This window comes from Ictidomys tridecemlineatus, chromosome 1 (genome assembly GCF_052094955.1).
Source record: "Ictidomys tridecemlineatus isolate mIctTri1 chromosome 1, mIctTri1.hap1, whole genome shotgun sequence".
Lineage (NCBI taxonomy): Eukaryota > Metazoa > Chordata > Mammalia > Rodentia > Sciuridae > Ictidomys > Ictidomys tridecemlineatus.
In genome coordinates this window covers 247,598,645-247,623,924 of record NC_135477.1, presented here as the reverse complement: position 1 = coordinate 247,623,924, position 25,280 = coordinate 247,598,645, and the positions used below count along the sequence as shown (strand labels likewise).

At 37.4% G+C, this 25,280-nt stretch overlaps 1 protein-coding gene and 1 long non-coding RNA gene across 2 annotated transcripts in view; both read right to left on the bottom strand.

Moving 5' to 3' along the window:
- The window catches only part of C7 (complement C7), a 56,618-nt gene that overhangs the window by 28,983 nt on the left and 2,355 nt on the right, over window positions 1-25,280 (bottom strand). The window contains exons 2-6 of the mRNA XM_078017899.1: window positions 15,389-15,444; window positions 13,640-13,715; window positions 10,025-10,166; window positions 7,732-7,879; window positions 6,560-6,698 (exon numbers count right to left, since the gene is read on the bottom strand). Of these exons, the coding sequence (XP_077874025.1) occupies window positions 6,560-6,698; window positions 7,732-7,879; window positions 10,025-10,166; window positions 13,640-13,715; window positions 15,389-15,444 (561 nt within the window). The remainder of the gene's footprint in view (window positions 1-6,559; window positions 6,699-7,731; window positions 7,880-10,024; window positions 10,167-13,639; window positions 13,716-15,388; window positions 15,445-25,280) is intronic.
- LOC144365607 (uncharacterized) lies at window positions 3,761-6,548 on the bottom strand. The gene is made up of 2 exons (XR_013424266.1): window positions 4,833-6,548; window positions 3,761-3,974 (listed from the first exon to the last, which is right to left on the bottom strand). It is a non-coding gene; the product is annotated as an uncharacterized LOC144365607 (long non-coding RNA).

Here is a 25,280-nt window from a genome sequence, read left to right as displayed (position 1 = left end):
AGAAAATAAAGAAAAAAATGCTATGACTAAATTAAGGTCTTGGATATACCCAAGATACTTTTGTCATGGGTCCTTTAACATGGATGCTTTCTTCATACAATCTTCTGAAAAGAACAAGCCTTGCATTGATCCAAACCCAACTGTGGTTCTCACTAAGATCAGGCCAGTGTGAGTAAAAAGGCAAGAGATCATTCCATAATTACACTTTAGGAAGAAAGAGACATGGCATCAATGATGGCAAACCCAAGCGATTCACAAAACACATTTGTGTACACACATCTTTCATTTTCCATGAATGTCAGCATTCCTAAAAGTGAGCAAACTTCCACAACTACACTAGCAGAGAATCACAGGCATTTGGCTCTTGGTTTTCCACCTAATAGGAACAGAGCTACAAAACGGTGATATGAACAATGAGATCATAGGGACTTTGTTTTGGAAAGTTCTATATGAAATGATAGTGGAGTTAACTTTCTATTTGACTTAAAAGAATGCTAAAATTCGATAGTACTTCCTGGGCTAAATGACACGAGATAAGGACATCCCTAAAGAATTTTAAAGCCAATCATAGGTTAGTTATACTTGGCTGATAAGTAACAGTGCCAGCTTTCATAGAAGTGACAATTATCCATTTATCCTGAATTTCACATTACATTAAGTGTGAAAATGAAATGCCCACAAGGGCCAGCAAGTATTATAATTATTGGACACTTCTAGAGAAGTCTTAGTAGTAAAAAACTGAACACATATCCTGTCTAAAAGGGACACCCAGTAATTAAACCTATCAGATGATCACACCATCTGACAACTAGCTCGAGTACTGACAGAGTGGCTGACTTTGTTTCAAGAGAATACTTACCTAAAAATCTCTTATTTTTTGAAATTATAAGCAACAGATTTGCTAAAAATGCCAAACTTCATGAGAATAAAACAAAACATGCAAGGAGACACCCTCTCATGATATCTATTCTTTACAAATATTTAAACTAGGAACTCTCCTTCCACTCCCATTTGCATTTTTATTATATGTCTGCACACATCTGTGTTTGAGATCAAACCACAAGTAAGCATAGAGAAAATATAAAAGATGGATATGATACAGTTTTAAAAAACTAAAAGGAAAGAAAATTACAGAATAGAATACAATCATCCTAAATAATGCATGTGCAGACAAAATACTCATACTGTTGCATTAAATGAGACAAAAGATGTAAACGTGAAAACCCTACTAACTCTAACCATGCAAGTATATCCCTAGCCCAAAAAAAAAAAAAGACTAGAAGAAAATAGGCCAAAATGCAACAAAATATTATATGACTTTTACCACATATTGAAAATCATGCATATTTATCAAAATGCTGAAAAATAAGATGGATCTAATCAGAATTTTTATAGCATCATTTTTATTACAGCATGAAACTGGGTTGTTAAAAAAAAAATCACAAAAATTCAACTCAGGCCAAAATGGATACTATATACTGTTCATTTATTTTGATTGATAAAAAGAAGGCATTATTCAAAGTTTTATTAGAAATTTTTACAGTCACTAGATAGTATCTCAGTACAATTTGGTTCTGGAGAGACATAAAATTTAACTTTTTATAGCTTTTGAGAGAGACGTATCATCTATCTCACTTCTGAAGGGGGGAAAAAAGCCCCTTTTCCCCTATCTTTAGATCCAAAATTCAAAAATTTGATTCCTTTGGACTGGGGTACAACTCAGTGGTGTGCACTTGCCTGGCCTGTGTGAGGCCCTAGGTTCAATCCCCAAGACTCTAAAGCAAAGCAAAAAAAAAAAAAAAAAGTAAAAACAAAGATTTGATTCCTGATATATTTAAATGAGCTTCTTGGCTGCTTAAGCGCATCATCTTCTGACTCCCATCTACCCTGTGCACAGCTGCAGGAACCATCTTTTCAAGGTAGTGTGGTCTTCCTAAGTTTTCTTTAACTAATACTCTTCTTCTTCCATCTTAGCTCCTAAATTCTCCTAGGCTGATCTGTTCTCTGAAATCACCAATTCAAGCATCCAACACTTCTAATATTCCTTAGTCTTTCACTCTCATTTTGTTATTACCACATCTGCTATTTAATTCTTAGAGATGTGTTCTTTGACTCATTCTCCCTTCTATTAGCATTTTCTACTTTTTACTTTCTTCTTGTTTCAGCTTAATCTTCACGGCTCTTTCCCAATCGTGGTCTTCTCCTTCTAAACCTGCCCTTATCCATCACATTGAATTGTATGTTTCTTTAGCCATTGGTTCATGTGGAAAACGCATTCATGTCCCCGATTGCTGGCTCTCCATCATCCTCCGTCATTCACCAGGCTTCCATAAGCCACTACTGCTTCCCTTAAGGGTTAGCAGTACCGTTCAATGACCAGGTTTCTTTCTTCAGGTCTGCCACCCTCCAATTCATTCTACACTCTCCAAAAGAGTGGCATCATAGAATTCCCTTCTTAAACTCTCCAATGGCTATTTGGTAACCCAAACTGCTTACCTCACCTGAAAAAAAAATCTTTTTTTTTTTTTTTTTTTACTTTCCTGATCACTCAAAACCTCGTTTCCTACAACTCGTCACACTTCACTCTGCAATGTAGTCAGTTTGAACTTCTTTCAATTACTCTGAAGTGCCCTTCCTTCTCTCTTGTTCTTTCTTCACGTCATTACTCTCCTTCTCCTTCTTTTGCTCTCTTTTTAAATATAGATAATATATAGACGTGTAGATATATTATAGGTGTTTATATCTATGTACATATAGATACAGAGATCGATACATAGAGATACATAGCCTATAAATGTAGTATTGGAGCCAGACTTCTAGAATTCAACCCTGATGTTTGTCATCTGCTCGTAAGATCATGGATAAGCTATTTAACATTTATTTGCCTCAATTTCCTCATCTATGAAATAAGAAACAGCTTTCTGGTTTTTAGTTTCAGATTTTCTTCCTTAACTGTATCTACTCTTGCAGAGAGATCTTCAAGTATGTGTTAGAGTTCCAACACTTAATAAATAAATCATGGGGTTTTTTTCAAAAAAAAGAAAGAAAAAGAATCAGCAATACTACCTTCTTGGGTTGTTACAGATTGAGTACCCTTTATCCAAACTGTTTGGAATGAGAAGTGTTTTGGATTTCAATTTTTTTTGAATTTTGGAATGTTTTCATATACATAGTGAGATACTTAGGTACGGGACAACTCTGAGCACAAAGTTTTTCTGTGCTTCACATGTACCTTGTACATATGGCCTGAAGGTAAATTTAAACAATATTTATAATAATTTCATGCATAAAACAAAGTTCATGTTGTGGAATTTTCCATTTGTTGCTTCATGTCATTGTTCAAAAGGTTTCATATTTTAGAGAATTTCAAATTTTGGATTTCTCAGATGAGGGATGCTCAACCTGTATAAGAAGAAAAGATGTGAAGCTCTCAGAACAGAGCTTATTAGTGTACGTTTCTTAAATGTGACCTATTTTTATCATCACCCAAATTATTTCCAATCAAAAGGTAGATTTAGAAATCTCAGGTATGTAGTCCTCAGAGAAGCAGCAGAGTCTCCAACAATTTAGCATTAGTGAAAATTGCCTTTATAATATGTTTTTGTTATTCATTTGATATACAAATGGGATCTCCAAAAAATATCACACAGTGAGGCTAGGGGTGTGGCTCAGTGGTAGAGAGCTTGCATAGCATGTATGAGGCCTTGGGTTTGGTTCTCAGCACCACATATAAATAAATGAATAAAATAAAAGTCCATCAACATCTGGAAACATTTTTTTAAAAAATCACAAAGTACATTCATGATCAAATGCAGGAGAACGCATGACGTGAGTCCAGCTTGGTTTTTAATGCACTTGCATCTGCAATGAACATCACAATCTTTCACCTATCTCCCAGACTAGCTGCACAGAGAGGCACCTTCCCAAGCAGCCATGAGGTTTAGGTTTCAAAGTTCTTCCTTGCTGCATGGAAACTATGAATAAGCAGAGAATGTGCATGACATCAAACTCTGTGGCTTACTCAAAAAGAAACAAGGTATGCCATAAAGAGGCTACAATGCTAATCACCCAGAGATTGTAAGAGAGACCAACTCATTCTGCTTTATGTTTATTTAGAGACATGTGTGTTGCAATAAGTCAAAGTCCCCTCTACCTTGCAGAGAGCTGAACATCCAGTGAGCCCAGGTCAGTGCATTTGAGCTATGAAGGATATGCACGACTTCCATGTCGGTTTAGCCCTCGGATGACTGGCTCACAGCCTGTTGCTTCCACCCCACTTCCCTCAGGCTGGATCCTCAAAACATCGCTATTCCTCACTCAATAACAGGCTATAATTTCTGTCTACTTCTGACAAACACCTTCACATTCAGTGAGTAGAAAGGCATTTCAGATGTCAATCCAAAAACCAAGCCCTGCTGAGGAAAATGAATGTCAAGATCAGGCTGTTATTAAATTATTCATCTTCTTCAGAAGCTGCAGACTCCTAACATGTCTACCTCCCAACTAAATCAGAAATACACATGCTCCTTATTGCCTCTGCTTTGGAACTTTCTAAATTTGACCCTTGAGAAAATTCACATGCAATTTGTCCCCCTTTATAATTATGAAAGAATTAGCAGCACATCCCCCTAAGAACAGAGGAAGAAAAATTATCAACATGTACGTATCTCGTGTTCTCTCTTCGGCTCAAAGTTTAAATTACAATACTTATTATTCCCCAAATAGAATTTAGAATAGAAAAAGAAATGAAATGCAGTACATGAAGAAGGTGAAAGGTAATAGAAAAATAAAAAGTTGTAAAATATGACAGACCAGATCCAAGGTCTACTAACCGTCAATTTGGTGATGTGGAGGAAATTGGCTGAAGTCCTTTGAGCCTCAATTTCTACATATATAAAACATTAAAATATACTTCTCTTCAAAGATATTGTAAAGATTAAATCTATACCAACTTCCTAAGATAGAGCAGATGCCACAGCAGATATTCAAAAATTGGTAGATACAGTTATATTTTGATCAATTTTATTTCATTTTCATGATTCAACAACTCTTAAGTGTAACTAACTCATTCTACATAAGTTGGAGGATGGGGAGTTTTCCATTTATAATCAAAGCTGCTTTCTGGAGAAGGTTAATCTGGATAAACACAGGGTACTTCTGTCTGAACATCCTAGTAGTTTTGTTTTTAAATTTGGGGGTAATAGTTAAGGAGAGCTGAACTGGAAATTTTGTGAATACTCCTAAGAAGGGAAAAAAGAAATGAGAGAGGAAATGTTGGAAGGGGACATCAAGAGGCAAAAATAGAATATGACCAGAAACTTCTGAGGCTGTAGAAGGAGGTTTTGAGATGGAAGGTGCCAACTAAGGTAGCCTGAAGCATTTGCACCACTGCATCGATATATCTTTCCTCCATTTTTCCTCCAAATCTTCAGGAAAATTCCCTAAAGCTATAACTGTTTTGGATGAGTAGATTTTGTGTTGATATAAAAGAACACAAAGAGTCTAAATGCACATGACAGAAAAAGCATTCAAAAAGCAGAAGTGAGGAACCAAAGGAGACCCCTAGGTATTAAGCAGAGCTAAAAAAAATCAGGCAACACCAACATCGTCAAGGACAATGAGCTGACACTCTTCCACACTGGGAAATGATACAGCCATTTTAGAAATTTTACCCAGTAAAACTTAGTATGTACATATCTAGTTATAAAGCAGCTATTTGAGTTCCAAGCATATGCTCTAAAGAAACTTGAGTTCATTTGTGCAGGACTCATGCACAAGAGTGTTCAAGGCATTTTCACAAGAGAAAATTGAAAACAGAAAAAAAAATGCCATCTGCATCAGCACGAATAAATCTCAAAACCATCATTTTGAACACAGGAGCTTATAAGTCATTGGCTATCCTATTTCTTATGGTGGAGGATGGATATGTATGGGTATTTGCAATTTGGTCGTCAAATTGTACATTCTGCATATATAAAATATTTCAAAATTTAAAAATGAAAGCTTTTTTAAATGAGTTGTCACTGTGGCATTAGAAGGAGATTATCAAACCACTCGTGCCAGGGCCTTAGGTTTAACACTCACACAGGGATAGGCAATCAGGACCTTAGCCCACATAGGATGAGAAGATGAAATTATGCAAATGGACATGTCAGCTTCTTTCCTAGAACATTCAAGGCTCTGGGTTTGATTTCGAGCATCATAAAATCAACAACAAAAATAATGTCAGCTTGAATGATACAAATTAGAAGTATTACTGCCCTGTAATCAAGAGTTAAACAATAGGGATTCTTTTTAAGCCCACATAAAACATTTATAAAAATTGACTACAATATGAATATAACCATAAATCCTGCCATTATGTGTAACTATAATTCACCAATATGAATATGAAAAGGAAAAAAAACCTAAATTGTTTTACAAAGGAAAAACATTGCCCATATAATGGACCATAACTAAATCTGCAGCAAATACTAAAAAGTTAGTTTCACATTTAAAAAAAAAATGATCTCTGACAATTCACAGATTAGAAATCAATAAAAGTGGCATAATTAAGTACCTGAAATGTATAGGAGAGGATATTTCCACTCAGCCTATAGAAATCTCTTCCATCCCCACTAAACACTTTTCTGCATTGACCACCAAAGCTTTTGGTGTTAATGACTCCATTCCTCAACTGACCAGTGAGTGCATTGTAACTGTCAAAAGAAAAACAGACGAAAAGGAAGAGAGGAAAGAGGTAGAGGAGTTAGAGAACAAGGAGGCAAGAAAAGGCACTTAAAAAAACAGGAATCATACTTGATGGAAAAACATCATTAGAGAACTCTAGAAATTTATATAATACTTTATGATTAAGCACTTCTTTGAGAGAGTGCAAATAAAGAGAACAGCATCCTAATGCACACCATGCATTATCCAACTTCTCCTGCTTACTATAATGGCCAACACTAATAGCTAAGAAAACCCAAATTTTTTAAAATCTAAGAACATAGTTGGGAAATACACAAGCCTATTGTATCTATGGCAACAGCTAGTTTTGAATTGGATCTATAGATAAAAACAATACAATTAAGTTTAGTCTGGAGGAGAAAAAGCTTTCTACAGTGAATTTTCAAGTGATTGTCTCTTACTATGCTGAATAGTATATGTCTTAAACTAACTTTACCCTATTCCTCTGTTAATAAATTTTAAAATATTGCAGGAAAATCATATCTATATGCTAAAATAGAGAAAAAGCTGAAAACCTTAACTCAAGTAAGATAGCTTCCAAAAGTTCTACAGAATTCTTTTTTAAAGGGTAAACATAGGATTGTCCCAAGCTCTCTTAGAAAGCTAGGTTCCCAGTCTCTTTTCAGTCTGGGTATTTATTGTAACACACCTCTCTTCTCTCCCTACTCTCATTCTGATGTCTCTTCATTCTCTTGAGTACAAACCCCCATGACTGAATTGGTTCTCTCCTTCTTCCAGCTCTAACTCCAATAGGGTGACCAAATGTCCAGATTTCCGTAAGACTGAGAGGTTCCCCTAGTTGCAGGAGCTATAGTTCTAAAACCAGGACAGTCTCAAAACAATAGTTCACTCTGTATCTTGCTACTTGTATCTATAGATATACAGACATGAATTTTAAAATTGTTTCAGAATGTGGCAAAGAACTTTGAGCCAATGAAAATATTTGGTTATTTGATGATTTGTTAGTAGACCCACCAGACCATGAAATTCTCAGCACCTTACCCATTGCCAGTAAGTTCTATGTTGGGAGGAGGTTTATCAGTGTCACACAAAGTTCTCCTTTCTGAGTTCTCACATCTGTCTTCATCAGCACCATCCTCTTCACAATCAGAATCCCCATTGCAAACCAATGATTTGCTGATACATTGTCCTGAACAAAAAAGAAATTCCCATGCATATTCAAAAGAGGGAAAAGAGGCAACACTACCTGGATCAAAATTGTTTTGTCCCTCACCCCCAATACTGTATTAATGTGAATTTCAGATAAATGCTCAGATTGGCTAGCAAAGGACTAGTGGTAGTTTTTGGTCTCCATGTTGCAGAACACTGAATTACTTCCTGTATAATTACTTTTCATTTTGCCATACACAAAATTAAAAATAGGACCTGAACTCAAAATTCTTAATTCTCACACATAATCAGCAAGCAGTTTTGTCTAAATCCTCCAAAATTCATGCAAATCTAATTACTTAGAAGGTAGATTGACACCCTGCCCTTCAACTTTTGATTTCTTTTCTGAACCTATTAACCAAGATGCCAAATTTGTGTATTTCTTGGTGATTTCAAATTATAATCTTTAGCATCTACAGTGTGTAAAACCCTTTTCCTGGCACTGGAGTATAAAATTGAATAAAAATGGTGTTTGTCAGACTGTTCAAATGCTTTAAATTCTAATAAGGAAGGCTATACAGACATAAATCACTACAGTTCAGCAGCATAATTGTAATGATAGCTATAAGCCCAGGATACTAAAAAAAGCACTGGAGGTACCAGATGATGGAGCCCCTGCATCATTTCTACCCATTTTCTTAATACTTCTCTGTGTCCTAGTCACACTGGGCCATTTGCATGAATAAAAGGCCATGCTTCCTCTCATCTCCAATAATCTTACACTTACCTTTTTCTCTGCCTGGGAGGATTTTCTTATCCTTCAAGAATCGAGTTAAATACATTTCCCTTCTGAACACTATTCCTACCCCACAAATTATGATGTATGGTTTTCCTGTGTCCTCATTGGACGCTTTGTGAATAAGTGTCCTCATAGTATAACATATATTCCACTCTCCTGTCACTCAATTCAATGCAGCAGACATTCATTGAGAGCATGCTATATACTAGGCACTCCGGGTGCCAAAACAAAAGAAATACCATCTGTATCTTCAAGGAGTTCAGAGTCCACCAAAGAAATATCCAGGCCAACAAATAATCCATATTACAGACTGTATGAGATACACAGTGAACACAGAAGTGATTTGTTAATTATGTCCACCAGTTGAAGGTTTAGGGAATACTGCCCAAAGCAAAAGAGGATTTTCTAACACAGGGATTCTTTTTTTTTTTTTTTTTTTAAGAGAGAGTGAGAGAGGAGAGAGAGAGAGAGAGAGAGAGAGAGAGAGAGAGAGAGAGAGAATTTTAATATTTATTTTTTAGTTCTCGGCGGACACAACATCTTTGTTGGTATGTGGTGTTGAGGATCGAACCTGGGCCGCACGCATGCCAGGCAAGCGCGCTACCGCTTGAGCCACATCCCCAGCCCCACAGGGATTCTTTATATACTATCCTGACCCTGAAAATTTAATACTTTTGAGAAGAAGCTATGTGTTTCATTTCTATATTCATACCCCCATCACTATATTTGGATTATAAAAAGAGTAGTACATTTTTATTAAAAGTTATAGAATTAATCTAACTGCATGAATGCAACAGAGACAATAAGTCAAATAATATTCAATGCCAAAACTTTGTTTCTAACACATCATGCATGGTGTGAGCCATATCATTCCTTGATTGGCTAATTAGAGATACTTTTCTTGTAAACATAATTATGTGTTCAGGAACATCACTTTTGCTCAATCTCATGTATATACCATACCCCCTCTGCCTCTTTAACAAAATTGCAATGTTAAGAACTATTTGGGGACTGGGATTGTAGCTCAGTGGTAGAGTACTTGCATAGCATGTGTGAGGCACTGGGTTCGATTCTCAGCACTGCATATAAATACATAAAATAAAGATCCATCAATAATAAAAACATTTTTAAAAGAACGGTTTAGGCCCATTAATAGGCATAATCTTCTTCAAATAATATTCCCACTTTTATAATCAGATGCCTCCCTTGCTTTTAGAGGAATGATAGCTGAAAGTGTGATTAATATATCACAAAAATCTTTCTGATATTTGGGGGAAATCAATTTATCAGCCAACATAAATTCAGTAAAAATCAACAAACAAATATTGAGCAAGTAAAACAAATAGCATTTCAATTCGTGGTCTGACCCTATGAAAAGCAAATTACCTGAAAAACACCTGAAACGTTCTCCACAGCCCTCTTCTGTAGGACACCCCTGTGTAGGTTCACAGGACCGTGTTTCAAAAGCACTTCCGGCACAAGGTTGGCCCCCATACTGCCCATAAACAGCGATTGAGCGTGTGCGAGTCTAAACACAAAATAGGGAGTGTCTTTATTTTTTTATCTGTAATTTCCTTTTTCTGAGTACTCAAATGTGAGAGAGGAGCTGAGCAAGTGGCTCAGCAGGCCGTACAGTGCTTACCTCGCATTCATGAAGCCTTGGGCTCAATCCCCAGCACTACAAAAATATGCACATACATTTTTTTATATCTGAGAAGAATTAACACAATTTGCAAAACAATATCCAGGAAATTGTCCTGGTGTTCTACATAAGTAAAACCTAAAAAACTAATGGATGGAATGCATAGATCTTCTTGTCCTTCAGTTCAGTGACACTTGGATTATTACTATTTATAGAGAGCTCCCAGCTTTATATTTATTTTCAGGTTTAAGTGGGGAAAAAACAAAAACCTTTTCTAAATGATTCTTTGAAAAAGTAAACCTGAAAGAGTGAAGCTTAACTGGGTACACACATAAGCAAATAGATTACAATGTAAAATGTTTTGACCAAGGCTATCTAACAAGAGTTAATTAAATTAGAAATGGTGAAGTAAATTTTACTGGAGTGAAAGTAAGGGTGACTGGGAAGGGGAATTAAGGTAAAGAGGAGTTAGGCTCACCTTCAGAAAAATGGTGACAAGTGATTTGAGCTGAACCGTAGACCTTTTTTAAAAAGGCAAGGAAACTAACCCAGAGAGAAATATACTAACGTGGAGGCCAAGTTTACAAGACAACCTAAGTGGCCCAAAGGATTACAATGAAATCTTACTAGACAAACAAAAGCATTAACCTGTAAAATGGGAAATATGTGAAAAATGCACCTCGGAAGGTAAATTGAGGGAATTATCAAGCTAAATGAAAAACTTAAAACTAATTTGTCCTAAAATTCATGACTCCTCAATCAGTATAAAGACATATCTCTAATATTAAACAAAAATAAAGATCTAGGCCAGGCGCTGTGGCATGCGCCTCTAATCCCAGTGGCTGGGGAGGCTAAAGCAGGAGAATCCCAAGTTCAAAGCCAGCCTCAGCAAAAGCAAGGGGCTAAGCAACTCAGTGAGACCCTATCTCTAAATAAAATACAAAATAGGACTGGGATGTGGCTTACTTGTTGTTAGGATAGCCTGAGGCCTGAGCCTAAGCAACTCCATTTTAAAAACTCCAGTTTGAAACCTGCAGTCTCACCAGGCACATCCACAGATCCCTCCAGTATGGCCTCAGACAAGTTACTTCCCCTCACCCTGATAAAGAGAGGGAAGCCTCTGGCAGCCTGTCCTCACCTGATAAGAGGGAAAGGTGAGAAGATCAGGGTGGAGACCACCAGACCTGATGTTTATGACCTCAGGGTAAATGATGTCACTGAGAAATCTGAGGATTGAAAGGCAGGGTCAAAACCCCCCCAAAATTTAGTATAAATGATAGAGCAATTGAACAGGGATTCAGCCAGCAGAAACAAGAATGCACTCGAGCTGGAGAGCCTGATGAGTACCTGACATCCCATCAATTGTCATGGTTCCTGAACCTCTGAGTGATCGGTGAGAGCCGAAACTCCTCCCTATGACCTCGTCTTCAACTGGTCTTATGCTCCACTCCAGGAAAAGCCTGCCTTGGTTCAGGACCTGGTCACCGTGGTCTGAGTAAGTGTGCATCTGCTGGACATGAAGCCTAAAGCTTAAGACTTTTGAACTTAGCACGCAGAGGGAATGTCTGTCATTAGCCTGTCATGATTAAGTGTGTTTTGCAGTGCTTAGAATTAATCTAGAATTGTTTGCTGTGAATTAATTAATCTAGAATTGTTTGCTGTGAATTGATTATGTCTATTGCAGTGCCTAGCATTAAGGATTGTCGTTTTCTTGATTAAGAACCTATAGAGTGAAACTGTATTGAGTAATTTGAGTGAATAAAGCATTGAAAGGGGCAGAAGTGCATGGACATTCATTATTTCTCCCCTCGACTACATGCGTCGCAATTTTGCCCCCTCACAGCACTGGTGGAATGCCCTTGAGTTCAAACATGAGTACCACTGTCCCCTCACCCCAAAAAAGACCTACAAAATCATTTCCCTACCCACCAGAAAGAGAGATGTGTCTTTTAGCATCTCTCCCTTCTTCACCCTTCCTCCATTAATGAAAAACGAGCCAAACATCACTTTCAGAATACTTACACCTTGAGCAAAGACCAACAGGGAAGACTGGGTACCTAAACCAACTTTGAATTTATCCATCCTCCCTGACTTAGGCTACAAGTGGGGATTCCTTGGTATAAGCATCATGAACTTTGAGTTCTGAATAAATTTGCATCAGTTGGAGCTGACTCTGGTTCTTTTCAGTGATCTAAGCAGAGGAACCATGAAAGAGGAGTGGAACTTAACAAAGCAGCTTGATACATTTTTAGTTTCTGTTTTTAATTGATTCTTCAAAGGCTCCTTTTCTGAGGTTCCAAAGCATGGATCCTGTTGTTGGTATAAGGAGTGTTTGCTCTCTCCATCCTCGAAGGTGCCCCAAACGCCACCCACTCTGAACAGGCTCATTCTCACCTGTCAAGTTCTGGTCTTATGACCCCTTTTTCATTTTTCACTTGTCTCTTTCTGAATAAAAAAAAATGTTGCTTTATAATCATTGCATGATGACCTTCACTCAAAGAAAAAAAATATTCTGTCTACTTAAAGTTCTTTCTTGTTTTTATATTATAAAAATGTTTCATGTTCTCGGTGTTTCTTTGACTTTTGTCTCATTATTCTTGTACCTTGCTGACAGTACGTTAGGTTAAAATGGTATAATACAAAAATACTCTGATGAGATAATCCTATTTTTTTTTAAATTACAAACACATGGAAATTAAGCTAAAGTAAATACTCAAATACTGATATATGTTTCTCCTAAATAGTGAAATTACGAATACTGTTTTCTTTCCTTACATATCTCTGTATTTTCTTCAATGAATGTCTTATAAAAGAAAACAAAACATATCTTTAGAGTGACTATATAATATCCGAGTCAATTCTAGTATTTTATTTGTACTCTTTGGGAATTAAACTTTAAAATATTGCAAAAAAAAAATTTTGATTTTTTTATGGTTGGTCATTATTTGTGAAGTAAAACAAAGCAACCATTTTGTTATTTGCTAGTGTGTGTTTAAAATAAGAAGAAAGGTTGAAATGACGGAAATGAAACAGATTTTAGATTATCTATTAATTTCATTTCATGCTATTTCTATTTCTCTAACAAAATTAGTGAGTTGCTTTTAATTTTTGGCCCATACACTTTCTTGCCACAGACAAGATCTAGAAAGATTTTTCTTCATGAAAAACAAATGTAGAAATTACTTTTTATGATATCATTAAACTTAAGTCATACTTTTTCCCTTCAAAACTACTAAAATAATTATCAAAAAAAAACACTAGCACTAATTTTATGAAGATTAAAATTTCATGTCATTTTGGTCATACTTAAGCTGTTTCTGCATATAAGTAACCAAATACAAAGTTTAGTGTTGTCCTACCTGAGTCTTGGTACAGCCACTGCATTCTGACCAAGGGCCATAGGAATCCCACTGGCAGTTGACTGGAGAAGAGGCACTTGTGGTAGTTTCAAAATGTCCATGATAAAACACAAGAAGATAAGCCAGGGAACGCAAAGAATAGGCAAGAATAATCAAAAACACTTCAAAAAATATTTTTTCCTAAGGAATATTAAGAGTATTCTAAAGCATAAAAAATGGGCTTATTAGAAAATGACATTTATTAAACATCTACTGTGTGTGAGGTACTATTAAGACACCAAAGTCGTAAAAATAATAAAAGAGGTAGCTCATTGTTGATAGAGGGAAGGATACAGATACAAATGTTCAATCATAGGACAACAGATCTAATCTAGTAGATATGATAGCAGAGATGTCGTAATAACATCTCTGTGTTATGGAAATACAGAGAGAAAAGAGTGCTCAGACTGGGAGGGTAGATGAGAATGTACAGGAGGAAGTTGCTAGGTTTTTGAGAGGGTTCTGCATAATGAGTTGAAGAGTTATTCAAAAACTTAACTGAGAAATAATTAGCTCTAATAAGACCCTATGAGAAACAGTCTCTTAAAAGCTAGCAAGGGCTAAAGTGACAGTGATTTATATTTAAACATTACCATGCTCATTTAGGCTACTCCTCAAGCACATGCCCAAGTGCAGCAATTTGAGCTTAAACAATTCCACTCAAATAAAGTACATGCAGGAAACGGAGAGTTGGCTCTCATACACTGCTCAACTCTATGAAGGAGGACATTGGATTAGTCTTAAAAAATTGACTTGCCAAAAGATAAAGGGACCAGGATTTGTGACTTCTGAATTCCTAGCACATCTAGGAATTGTTGGAAAAAACATTTGAATCAAGGTGATGTTTGCATACCTTAAGACTGTTGATTATCCTGAAAATAATCAATCCCTTTCTCTATTATATGCACCTCAAGTTCTTTTATGGAACCAACCTTGGTAACCAGTTTTCATATGGCATCAATAACTGAGTATATTTGACCCTTAAACAATCTGAACTTAATGTTGTCTATTTTGTGTCCCAGTGAAAAGCAGAGGTGTTCCCCAAATACAGAGATTTAGGACTGAAAGCTAGCTTGGACTTCCCTACATCATCCTGCGCAGGGCCCTTAGTACACTCACATTGCAAAGAACCATCTCAGGATCTGAGTCATCCAGTAGACACTAAGGGCCTTCTAACTTCTCGGCATCCCCAGGTCCTAGCACAGCCCTGACACATACTCTAATCGTTCCATAAAATGACCTGACCTATTCCCATCACCCTGACAGTAAAAACAAAACAAACAAAAAAACAAAAAAGTCAGAGGTGGCTGATGTTTGCTTTTCCAGGTCCTAAGAAATGATAAAACCATTTTCTAAGAAAACTCTCAACCTTTAAAATGTTTTGCAAGGATTACACTTAAAGATCAAATAGTACTCTAGGATGTGTGAATCTGCTGGGATTCTCTGAGTCACAGGTAAAATCGTGGTACCAGGACAAAACCTTTGAGGTGTTTTAGTCTTTAAGTTTCTTACTTACAGGGAAAAAAAAATAAAGTAAAAGAATAATAAAATACTCTTTTGATACCATCAATTTTTCTAAAAATAAGACAGACAAAAAAACATGTTGTAGGAATAAATACTCTCAAGCTGCAACCTAAGAATTAGACCACACTAAAAAAATTTCCTTAATATTTTTTAATGATTTTCACACACAATCCAAATAATTCTTACCTTGAAAAAACTTGGAACTCTCCTATAAATCCCACAAAAATGAATAAGCTTATTGTCTGGAGAAGAAAAAGAGTAAAGCATTACTTTAGATTTCATTTCACTAATGAGTTGAAAACCAAGAAAGACATTCATATAAAGCCAGATCTCTGGGTTTGGAGTACAAAGAGTGAAAGAACCATGTAAAAAGCTAAATAACTGCTTTTCCTTTAAGGTTCCATTTTAAATAGAAATTTGTAGTTTATTCAAAATAAAAATAAAAAGCAGAACTGCCATGTGATCCAGTAATCCCATTGTTGGGTATAAATCCGAAGAAAATGAAATCAGTATGCCAAGGAGATACCTGTATACCATGTTCACTGCAGTATTATTCATAATAGGCAAGACATAAAATCATCCTAAGGTCCATTATTGGATGAATAGATAAAGAAAATATGATATGAGGTGGGGAGTACAGCTCAATGATGGAGTGCTTTCCTAGTATTGTGAGGACCTGAGTTCCATGGGAAGGAAGGAAGGAAGGAAGGAAGGAAGGAAGGAAGGAAGGAAGGAAGGAAGGAAGGAAGGAAGGAAGGAGAGAGAGAGAAAGAAAGAAAGAAAAGAGGGAGGGAGGGAGAAAAATATGGAGTGTGTGTGTGTGTGTGTGTGTGTGTGTGTGTGTGTTGCTCTCAAACTATGCACGATGAAATAACATCTTAAATAAAAAAAAAAAAAAGAAGAAGGAAAACCTGCCATTTGCAACAACAGATGATCCTAGAGGTCATTGCATTAAATGAAATAAGCCAAGCACAAAAAGGTAAATGTCACACTTAACTGCTGAGGGCCATTACCAAGTAGGAATGACGCATCGAAATTTCCTTGCCAAGCGTACCCCATGCTGCTTAGAGGACATTTGATGGGACATTGCATGCATGCTTTAATGAGGTGACCTTGCTCAAGGACCAAGGCAGATCTGGGTTTAGAGCTGATCAGGTTTGAGGAAGTAACCGGCTCCTTGAGTTTAAGGCGTTGCCAGTTTAAGATAATGGGTTTTAGGGAAGTTGGCGGTTGAAGATTATTGCCGGGATTAGGGTGTTCCTGCTGCTTGTTCCCGTTGAGTTCTCGTGAGATTAAAATGGGATTTGGAGAGAGCCTCGTGGAGTAGGTGAATTGTGCGGGAGACGGTAGAACGCGTTTGCCCCTGGACCTGTGTGGAGGTGGTGTGAGAGCTGGAATAAAGAATTGCTGTTTGAACCTACAAAGCTGTGAGTGCCTCGTGATTCTGGTGCCAAGCCGAGACATTGGCCTTGGCATTTTGGTGGCCCGTACGCGGAACGTCTGAAATTTGGAGGTGAGTAAAATCGCTCCCCCCTGAGGGAAGGCGAGAGAATGGGTGACCATTTCAAAAAACAATGTGTTCTTGTTTTGATTTATTTCGTTTTTGTTTCAAGCTGCCTATCCCTAGAAATTTCTCAGGCAAACTGGGAAAAATGGTTGGCTCAAGGTTTGAAGTTTGTTAGCCCCGAGAAAGAGAAAATTGATACAGTGAATTTTTATTCAGTTTTTGTTTCATTCAGTTGTGGTTTTGTTTTGTGTTATCTTATTGGATTGCGTTATCTTTATAGAAGATTAGAAATTATTAAAAAAGAAGCCGAAAAAGTGTTAAGTAAATTGTTAGAGATTCAGACCATGGAGGAAGACATTTTAGGTCAAGCAAAAGAGAAGGTCTCTCAAGCTAGTCAGAGAAAGGGAGAAAATTTAAAGGAAAAGGGGTTATTAGAAAAAAGGCCACAACAAGAGGCTGTCACTAACTCCGTTTTACCAGAGGGTGTAATTCAACCAACAGCCCCACCGATGGAGACAGCTGAGTGGCCCTCAAACCCCGTAGTTGATAGATGGGATCCTGAGACAGGACCTCAAAGATTAGCATGCCCTGTATTTGAACAGGCAGGAGGGCGGCGAATTCACCGTATTTTAGAATTTAACACAGTGAAGCAGTTAAAGGAGGCTGTAACAACCTATGGTCCTCAAGCCCCCTTCACGGTAAGCATGGTGGAGTCCATTACTAACTTGGACATGACGCCAGCAGATTGGGCTAGCATGTGTAAATCTGTGCTAAATGGAGGACAATATTTGTTATGGAAGGTTGCCAATGAGGAATTTTGCATGGAGACAGCTAGGCGAAATGCAGCAGCCGGTTACCCTCAAAGAAGTCTTGAAATGTTATTAGGAAAGGGACCTTATGAGGGTCAGCGGCAACAAATGGAATATGATCCTGCTGTATATGTACAGATTGCTGCAGACGCAGTTAGGGCATGGAAGACTTTACAAGGACATGGAGATTTACAAGGTCAGCTATCTAAGGTAATACAGAGACCTAATGAACCTTACGCTGACTTTGTAGATAGGCTTATTCAAACGGCTGCCAAAATTTTTGGTGACACAGAACAAGCAATGCCATTAATAAAACAACTGGCTTATGACCAAGCAAATCGTTGCTGCAGAGAGGTTATTAGACCATGGAGACATGAAGATTTAAACACATATATTAAATTATGTAGAGATGTTAATGAACAAGGGCAAGTCTTGGCAGCTGCAGTACAACAGGCTTTAGATGCCAGGCTAGAAACATGCTATAATTGTGAACAAACAGGACATTTTAAAAGGAGTTGCCCCATAAGAGGAGGGTTTAACAAAACTAGAAATCAAAGGAATAGAATACCGGGTATTTGCCCACGATGCCGTAGAGGGAGACATTGGGCTAATGAATGCCGTTCTCAAACCACCATAGAAGGTACTCCCTTATCAAAAAACGGACAAGGATCAGGTATTTACCCACGATATCGTGGAGAAAGGCACCAGGCTTCATTGCCAAAAAACGGACCGGGGGGCCCAATGCTCCGGGGCCCACAACCACAAATATACGGGGCAGTGGAGGAACCCAGAAACCCCATCAGGGTGGTGCCCAGGACACATTGTCCATTAAATCCCTCATCAGACAAACCCGAGGGAGCGCAGGGTTGGACATCTGCGCCTCTGCCAGAGCAGTATTAACTCCAGAGATGGGAGTTCAAATCATTCCCACAGGAGTAAAAGGACCTCTTCCCCAAGGAACAGTAGGCTTATTGTTGGGACGTAGTTCATCTACATTAAAAGGACTTATGATAAGTCCTGGGGTAATTGATCCCGATTATGTAGGTGAAATAAAAATTATAGCTAGTTCTCCAGGAGGTATATCAGTAATTTCACCTGGAGATAGAATAGCACAGTTGTTAATACTACCCAGCCTACATAATAAGTTCTCTAGTCTTAATGTAGAAAGAGGTTCCAAGGGATTAGGCTCCACAGGTGTAGATTGGGCTATGTTGTCTTTAAATTTAGATTCTCGCCCAATGTTAAAACTAAATATTCAGGGTCGTGACTTTAATGGACTGCTGGACACAGGTGCTGACCTTAGCATCATATCTCTTCAAGAATGGCCAAAACATTGGCCATTACAACAAGCCACTCAAACGCTTCGAGGCCTAGGAGTGGCGACTAATCCCCATAGAAGTGCTATGGTATTAGATTGGAAGGATCCTGAAGGATGTGAAGGAACTATACAGCCATATGTTTTGGATCACCTTCCTATTAATTTATGGGGACGAGATGTCCTAGATCAACTAGGTTTGATGTTAACAAATAACATCAATCCTAATGTGCCCACTACTAGGGCTAGACAAGGTATCAGGAAAGAAAAAAGTTTAGGAAAACAAGAACAAGGTATAGCAGCGCCAATTCAAATAGATCAAGGAACAGACAGACATGGGTTGGATTTTCAGAAAGGGCCACTGAGACAATCAAAATTACTTGGAAATCAGAAAGACCAGTGTGGGTTCCTCAGTGGCCCCTGACTAAAGAAAAGATAGAAGTAGCCCATGATCTGGTCAAACAACAATTAGCGGAAGGACATTTACAATCTTCCGTATCTCCCCATAATACTCCCATTTTTGTTATCAAAAAGAAATCGGGTAAATGGAGATTATTACAAGATTTAAGAGCAATTAATAATGAAATGGTCATTATGGGACCTGCTCAATCAGGGATTCCTCAATTGTCTGCTTTACCAAAAACGTGGCATGTTTTAGCTATAGACATTAAAGATTGCTTTTTTTCGATTCCAATTCATGCCGAGGATAGTCCACGTTTTGCATTTACTATCCCTGCATTAAATCATGAAGGTCCTGATGAGAGATATGAATGGAAAGTACTCCCTCAAGGAATGGCTAACAGTCCAACTATGTGTCAAATATATGTTAATAAGGCAATCCAGCCACTTAGAAATCAAAATCCTGAACTAAAAATATTTCACTATATGGATGATGTATTATTGGCACATAAAGATAAAAACACATTGCTGGAATGTTATGCCACACTTACAAACTTGTTAAAAAATTATAATCTAGAGATAGGAATAGACAAAGTACAATTAAATTTTCCAATTAATTATTTAGGAGTTCTATTATCCTCAACCATGGTCCGTCCACCTAAAATTCAAATACGAGTAGATCAACTCAAATCACTTAATGACTTTCAAAAGTTGTTGGGAGATATAAATTGGATAAGGCCTTATCTAGGCATACCAACAGGAGAGTTGGGACCTTTATTTGATATTCTAAAAGGTCCATCAGATCCAAATTCACCCCGAATGTTAACTCCTAAAGCTAGAAAGGCATTAAAAACTATTGAGACATATATGGAAAATATGCATTTAGATAGAATTGATATAAGTTTGCCTTTATTATTTATTGTACTACCAACAAGAAATATTCCTACAGGAGTATTTTGGCAGGAAGGTCCATTATTGTGGATACATTTATCTTATTCTCCTAACACTATTCTTACTAGGTATCCTGAGGCTGTAGGACAATTAATACTCAAAGGTATAAGAGCAGCAAAGACAGTGTTTGGAATTTCTCCCAATAAAATTATTACTCCCTATACTATGGAGCAAATTGATGAGTTAGCTAATGAATTAAATACTTGGGCAATAATCATGTGTAAATCGAATGTTTCATTTGATAATCATTTACCATCTAATCCTTTGTTGTCTTTTTGGTCTAAGCATCCTGTAGTTTTTCCTAAAATGACAAGAAAAACACCTATCATGAATGCTCCAAATATATTCACTGATGGGTCTAATAATGGTACAGCTGCAGTAGTTACCCCTGATCAAACTTTTACATTTTTAGTTCCCAAACAGTCAGCTCAAAAGGTAGAGCTTAATGCAGTTCTACAAGCTTTTGTGATGTTCAAAGATTCTGTATTTAATTTATTCTCTGATAGCCAGTATGTAGTTAATGCTATAATATCCCTTGAAGATGCTGGTAGGATTTCCCCTTCCTCTACTGTTTTCTCTTTGTTTTCCACTATACAAAGTCTAATCTGGGATAGAAAAGATCCATTCTTCATAGGACATATCAGGGCACATACAGGATTGCCTGGAGCCCTTAGTTTGGGCAATGATTTAGCAGATAAAACTACACATGATATACATATTTTTTCTACTGTAGAAGAAGCTACAAATTTTCATAAAAGGTTTCATGTTAATGCTAATACTTTACAAAAGCGTTTTAAAATAACTAAGGAACAAGCCAGGCATATAATAAAACAATGTCAAAATTGTGTGACCTTTTTACCACAAGTTAATCTTGGAGTCAATCCTAGAGGATTGATACCTAACCATATTTGGCAGATGGATGTCACACACTTGCCAGAATTTGGAAAATTAAAATATTTACATGTTACAGTTGATACTTCTTCCGGATTTTTGATGGGCTCCCTTCATGCCGGAGAAAAAACTAAAGATGTTATAGCTCATTGCTTACAAAATTTTGCCACTGTGGGTGTTCCTAAACAGTTAAAAACTGATAACGGTCCTGGTTATACGTCTAAATCTTTTAAACAATTTTGCTCATCATTTGGTATTACTCATATAACAGGAATCCCATACAATCCACAGGGACAAGGCATAGTTGAAAGAGCTCATCAAACTATTAAAACGTACCTATTAAAGCAAAAAGAGGGAATTGGAAAGGGGTATATATCCCCCAAAGATAAACTTAAAATAACTCTTTTTACTCTAAACTTTCTAAATTTGGATTCATCAGGACTTAGTGCTGCGGAAAGACATATGTATCCGAAAAATGTACATAAGCCTAAGGTACTTTGGAAAGATATTCTAACAGGACAATGGAAAGGTCCCGATCCAGTTATTGTCTGGAGTCGGGGTTCCGTTTGTGTGTTCCCACAGGGAGAACAGCAGCCGATTTGGATTCCAGAGAGGTTAACCAAAACAATTTCTACAGAAAAAGAAGATGATTTGACTGAAATCCATAACAGCTGAAATCCAGAGCTCCAGCTTGGCTATTCTTACATCTGCGACAGTGATTAACCACGGTGCCTTTTTTTTTCAATATCTATTTTATTATTGCATTTTTCCCACATTGTAGTTCTATTTTATTTTTTGAGCTCATACAAACCTAGGTTAATGTTTTTCTGATCAGTTTTGTTTTTTGACTGTGTTTTATTTTTTGACTGTGGAGTTTTTAAACATTGCAATGGAGATTTTACCTAGGTAAAGCTACAATGCCGTTATTATTGTCTTATATGTTGTATGTTATGTGTGCCCTGTTTTGTGTTGCATGTCAGTATGTGTGTATGTCCATATTTTTATATGAGGAGCGCTCATGAAAAAATGGATCCGAATTTTTTTTTTTATTCACGTGATTTAAGTGGTTTAATTTAAATTAGTTAAACAGCTGTTAATGATTGCTTTCAAAGGTGATTAACAGATCTGTTTGCTTACTATTGTTTTTAAAGGTGATTAACAGATCTGTTTGTTTACTTTCACTTTTCCTTTTCATTATATTTAATAATTCTGTTCAGGATAATGTCTCTTTAACATCATTGCCAGAATTCCCATCTCCATCCCAGTGCCGGTGAAGACAAAGAAAACCAAACTACAGCTTCTATGATAGCTACCACAGTAAACTGTATAAACTGATGCATCAATGAATATAACTCAACAAGTAATGCTCAATCAAGGACTTGATTTACTTTGGGAGGAAATGGACATATTGATAGACTCCTCCGATTTGAACTGCCTGCAGAACTTGCCTGGACTATATATCAGTTGCATGCATTGTGAACTATCGTCTGGTGCAGCGAATTGTGGTACTGCTGGCATATTTTTGCTGATGGTGTCACCAGTGATGCAATTTCCTTGCCAGCGCACCCCATGTTAATTGTGGTAATGCTGACATCTTTGCTGATGGTGTCACCAGTGATGCAATTTTTCCAAAGGAGCCGTCAATTGGCTTGGTGTTGTGGCATTTCTGTATCTTCCTCCCTTCTACTAGTGATGGTCTAAAATTTGGGGGCCAACAGAGGTGAGGCAAGAACCTCACCCCCCCACTGGCACCAAGGTTAAATTTGGGGGCCAACAGAGGTGAGGCAAGAACCTCACCCCCCCACTGGTGCTTAGGCCTATCCACAAGCATGGCTGAATGCTGGACCGGTAGTCAGCGACGGGTTGATCTGATTGCAGTGGATTCAACCTAAGACAGGGGACTGACGCCTAGAGGTCAGTTCATCCGATGACGGGTAAGAACCATATGTTGAATTGGACAACCTACCAGGCACGGTCCTAAGCCACATTGCTTGTTGTTTAATTAATCAGAAGGGGGGAGATGCTGAGGGCCATTACCAAGTAGGAATGACGCATCGAAATTTCCTTGCCAAGCGTACCCCATGCTGCTTAGAGGACATTTGATGGGACATTGCATGCATGCTTTAATGAGGTGACCTTGCTCAAGGACCAAGGCAGATCTGGGTTTAGAGCTGATCAGGTTTGAGGAAGTAACCGGCTCCTTGAGTTTAAGGCGTTGCCAGTTTAAGATAATGGGTTTTAGGGAAGTTGGCGGTTGAAGATTATTGCCGGGATTAGGGTGTTCCTGCTGCTTGTTCCCGTTGAGTTCTCGTGAGATTAAAATGGGATTTGGAGAGAGCCTCGTGGAGTAGGTGAATTGTGCGGGAGACGGTAGAACGCGTTTGCCCCTGGACCTGTGTGGAGGTGGTGTGAGAGCTGGAATAAAGAATTGCTGTTTGAACCTACAAAGCTGTGAGTGCCTCGTGATTCTGGTGCCAAGCCGAGACATTGGCCTTGGCACTTAACAATCTAAAAACATTGAATTCATAGAAGTAAAAAGAATCATCAGGACTGAGAAGGTGGGGTGGGGAGGGCTGTTGGTGGAGACTGTGGTAAAAGGATATGAAATTTCGATTAGACAAGAAAAATAAGTTTAAGAAATCTGGTGTACAACATGGTGACTGTAGTTAATAGCAATGTATTGCATTCTTGATAATTATCAAGAGAGTAGATTTTAAGTGTTCTCACCAAAATGTAAGTATGGGAGATAATACATAGATATTCACCAGCTCAACTGAGCCATTCCACAACGTGGACCTATTTTAAAAGATGATGAGCACAGATATATACAATTTTTACTTAATTTGTAAAATAAATAATTTTAGGGTAAAAATTGATGTGATTCTCTGGGCCACACCTCCCACTGCTCATTTCTGTAAAGACAACTAGGGTCTGGGCCGTACCACAGACAGACAAATGGAAAATAGTAGAGTTAAAGGGCCTCCAGCATTTCCTGAGGGCCCACCAGCTTTTAATTCCTTTCTCCACTTCCTCCTCTCTAACTTTAGCATCCTGAAGGACACCCTAGGGGAGAAAATTTGGAAGGAGCATCAGTGAGATGGCTGTGAAGTTAATAGGGAAATGAGCTCTGGGAATGAGTGAGCAAAAGTTGAGGGACAGCCTCAGGCAAGGGGCAGTTCTCAGCTTTACTTCTGTGGGCAGCTCCCTCTGTGTTTAAAACACCCCTGAGGCCTGTTATCATCATCTTTATGGGATAGCACAAATCTAAATATTGAGGACCTGACAAGTTACAAAAATGTATGTAAAATGGGATAATGGAATTACATTTCATTTGAAAAATCAAGCACATTAAAGAAAACCTAAATCTAGAAAAAAAATAGAACAAATAATAAAAGTTTTATTTCTGGTTGTAAAATCATAGATCATTTCCATTATCTTATTTTCAGTTATATGTATTTTCCTTTTACTGAAAACTTAAAAGTTGAGGTGGTGAGTATGATTCATTTTTTTTACAAGTGATTCTCTAAGTATATCAAATACATTCACCTCATAACTCAGTGTAAAAGTCCTTAAAATTGCTTATCCCACATTTCCAGAGGCCAAGATCCTTTGTTTTGTTCCTAAGAACCTCTTTTTCCTCACTGTATCGATGGAGTGTCTTCCCAACAATTTTTCCAGAATCTTCCACTAGCCTTCCCAAATCATCCAGCCTCTAATTAGGTATCTTTCTTTCAGTTGTAAAAATCCTACTTGCCTATTTCTAGCTTTTATAGCTCTACAAATCTTTCTATTATCCTAACTAGCACCTTCAGGAAGGTAGAAAGGTATCAAGGAGCTGTGAGCAACCTGGAAAAGAGTAAAGAAGTTATAAATACTTTTCTGAGTTTTCAACAAACATGTGAGGCATATAATCATCTAAGTTTTATTTTTTTTTAAATTATGACCTACATGGGGTGTTTTTGTTTTTGTTTTTGTTTTCGTTTTTCAACAATGTGCCTTTTCTCTGTGCTGTCAACATATTTTTTCCTGCCCCTGGGAAAACACATTTGTATTTTATTGACCACTCTTAAGCATTGACAAATAGTCACATTTTCAGAAATTAAAAATTCTAACTTTAATTTATCATTAGTTTAAAATTCCTCACTCCTTCCTATCTCCTAGGTACACATAAGGGGGAAGTGGTAAGGTGCATGTCAAAATTCCTAC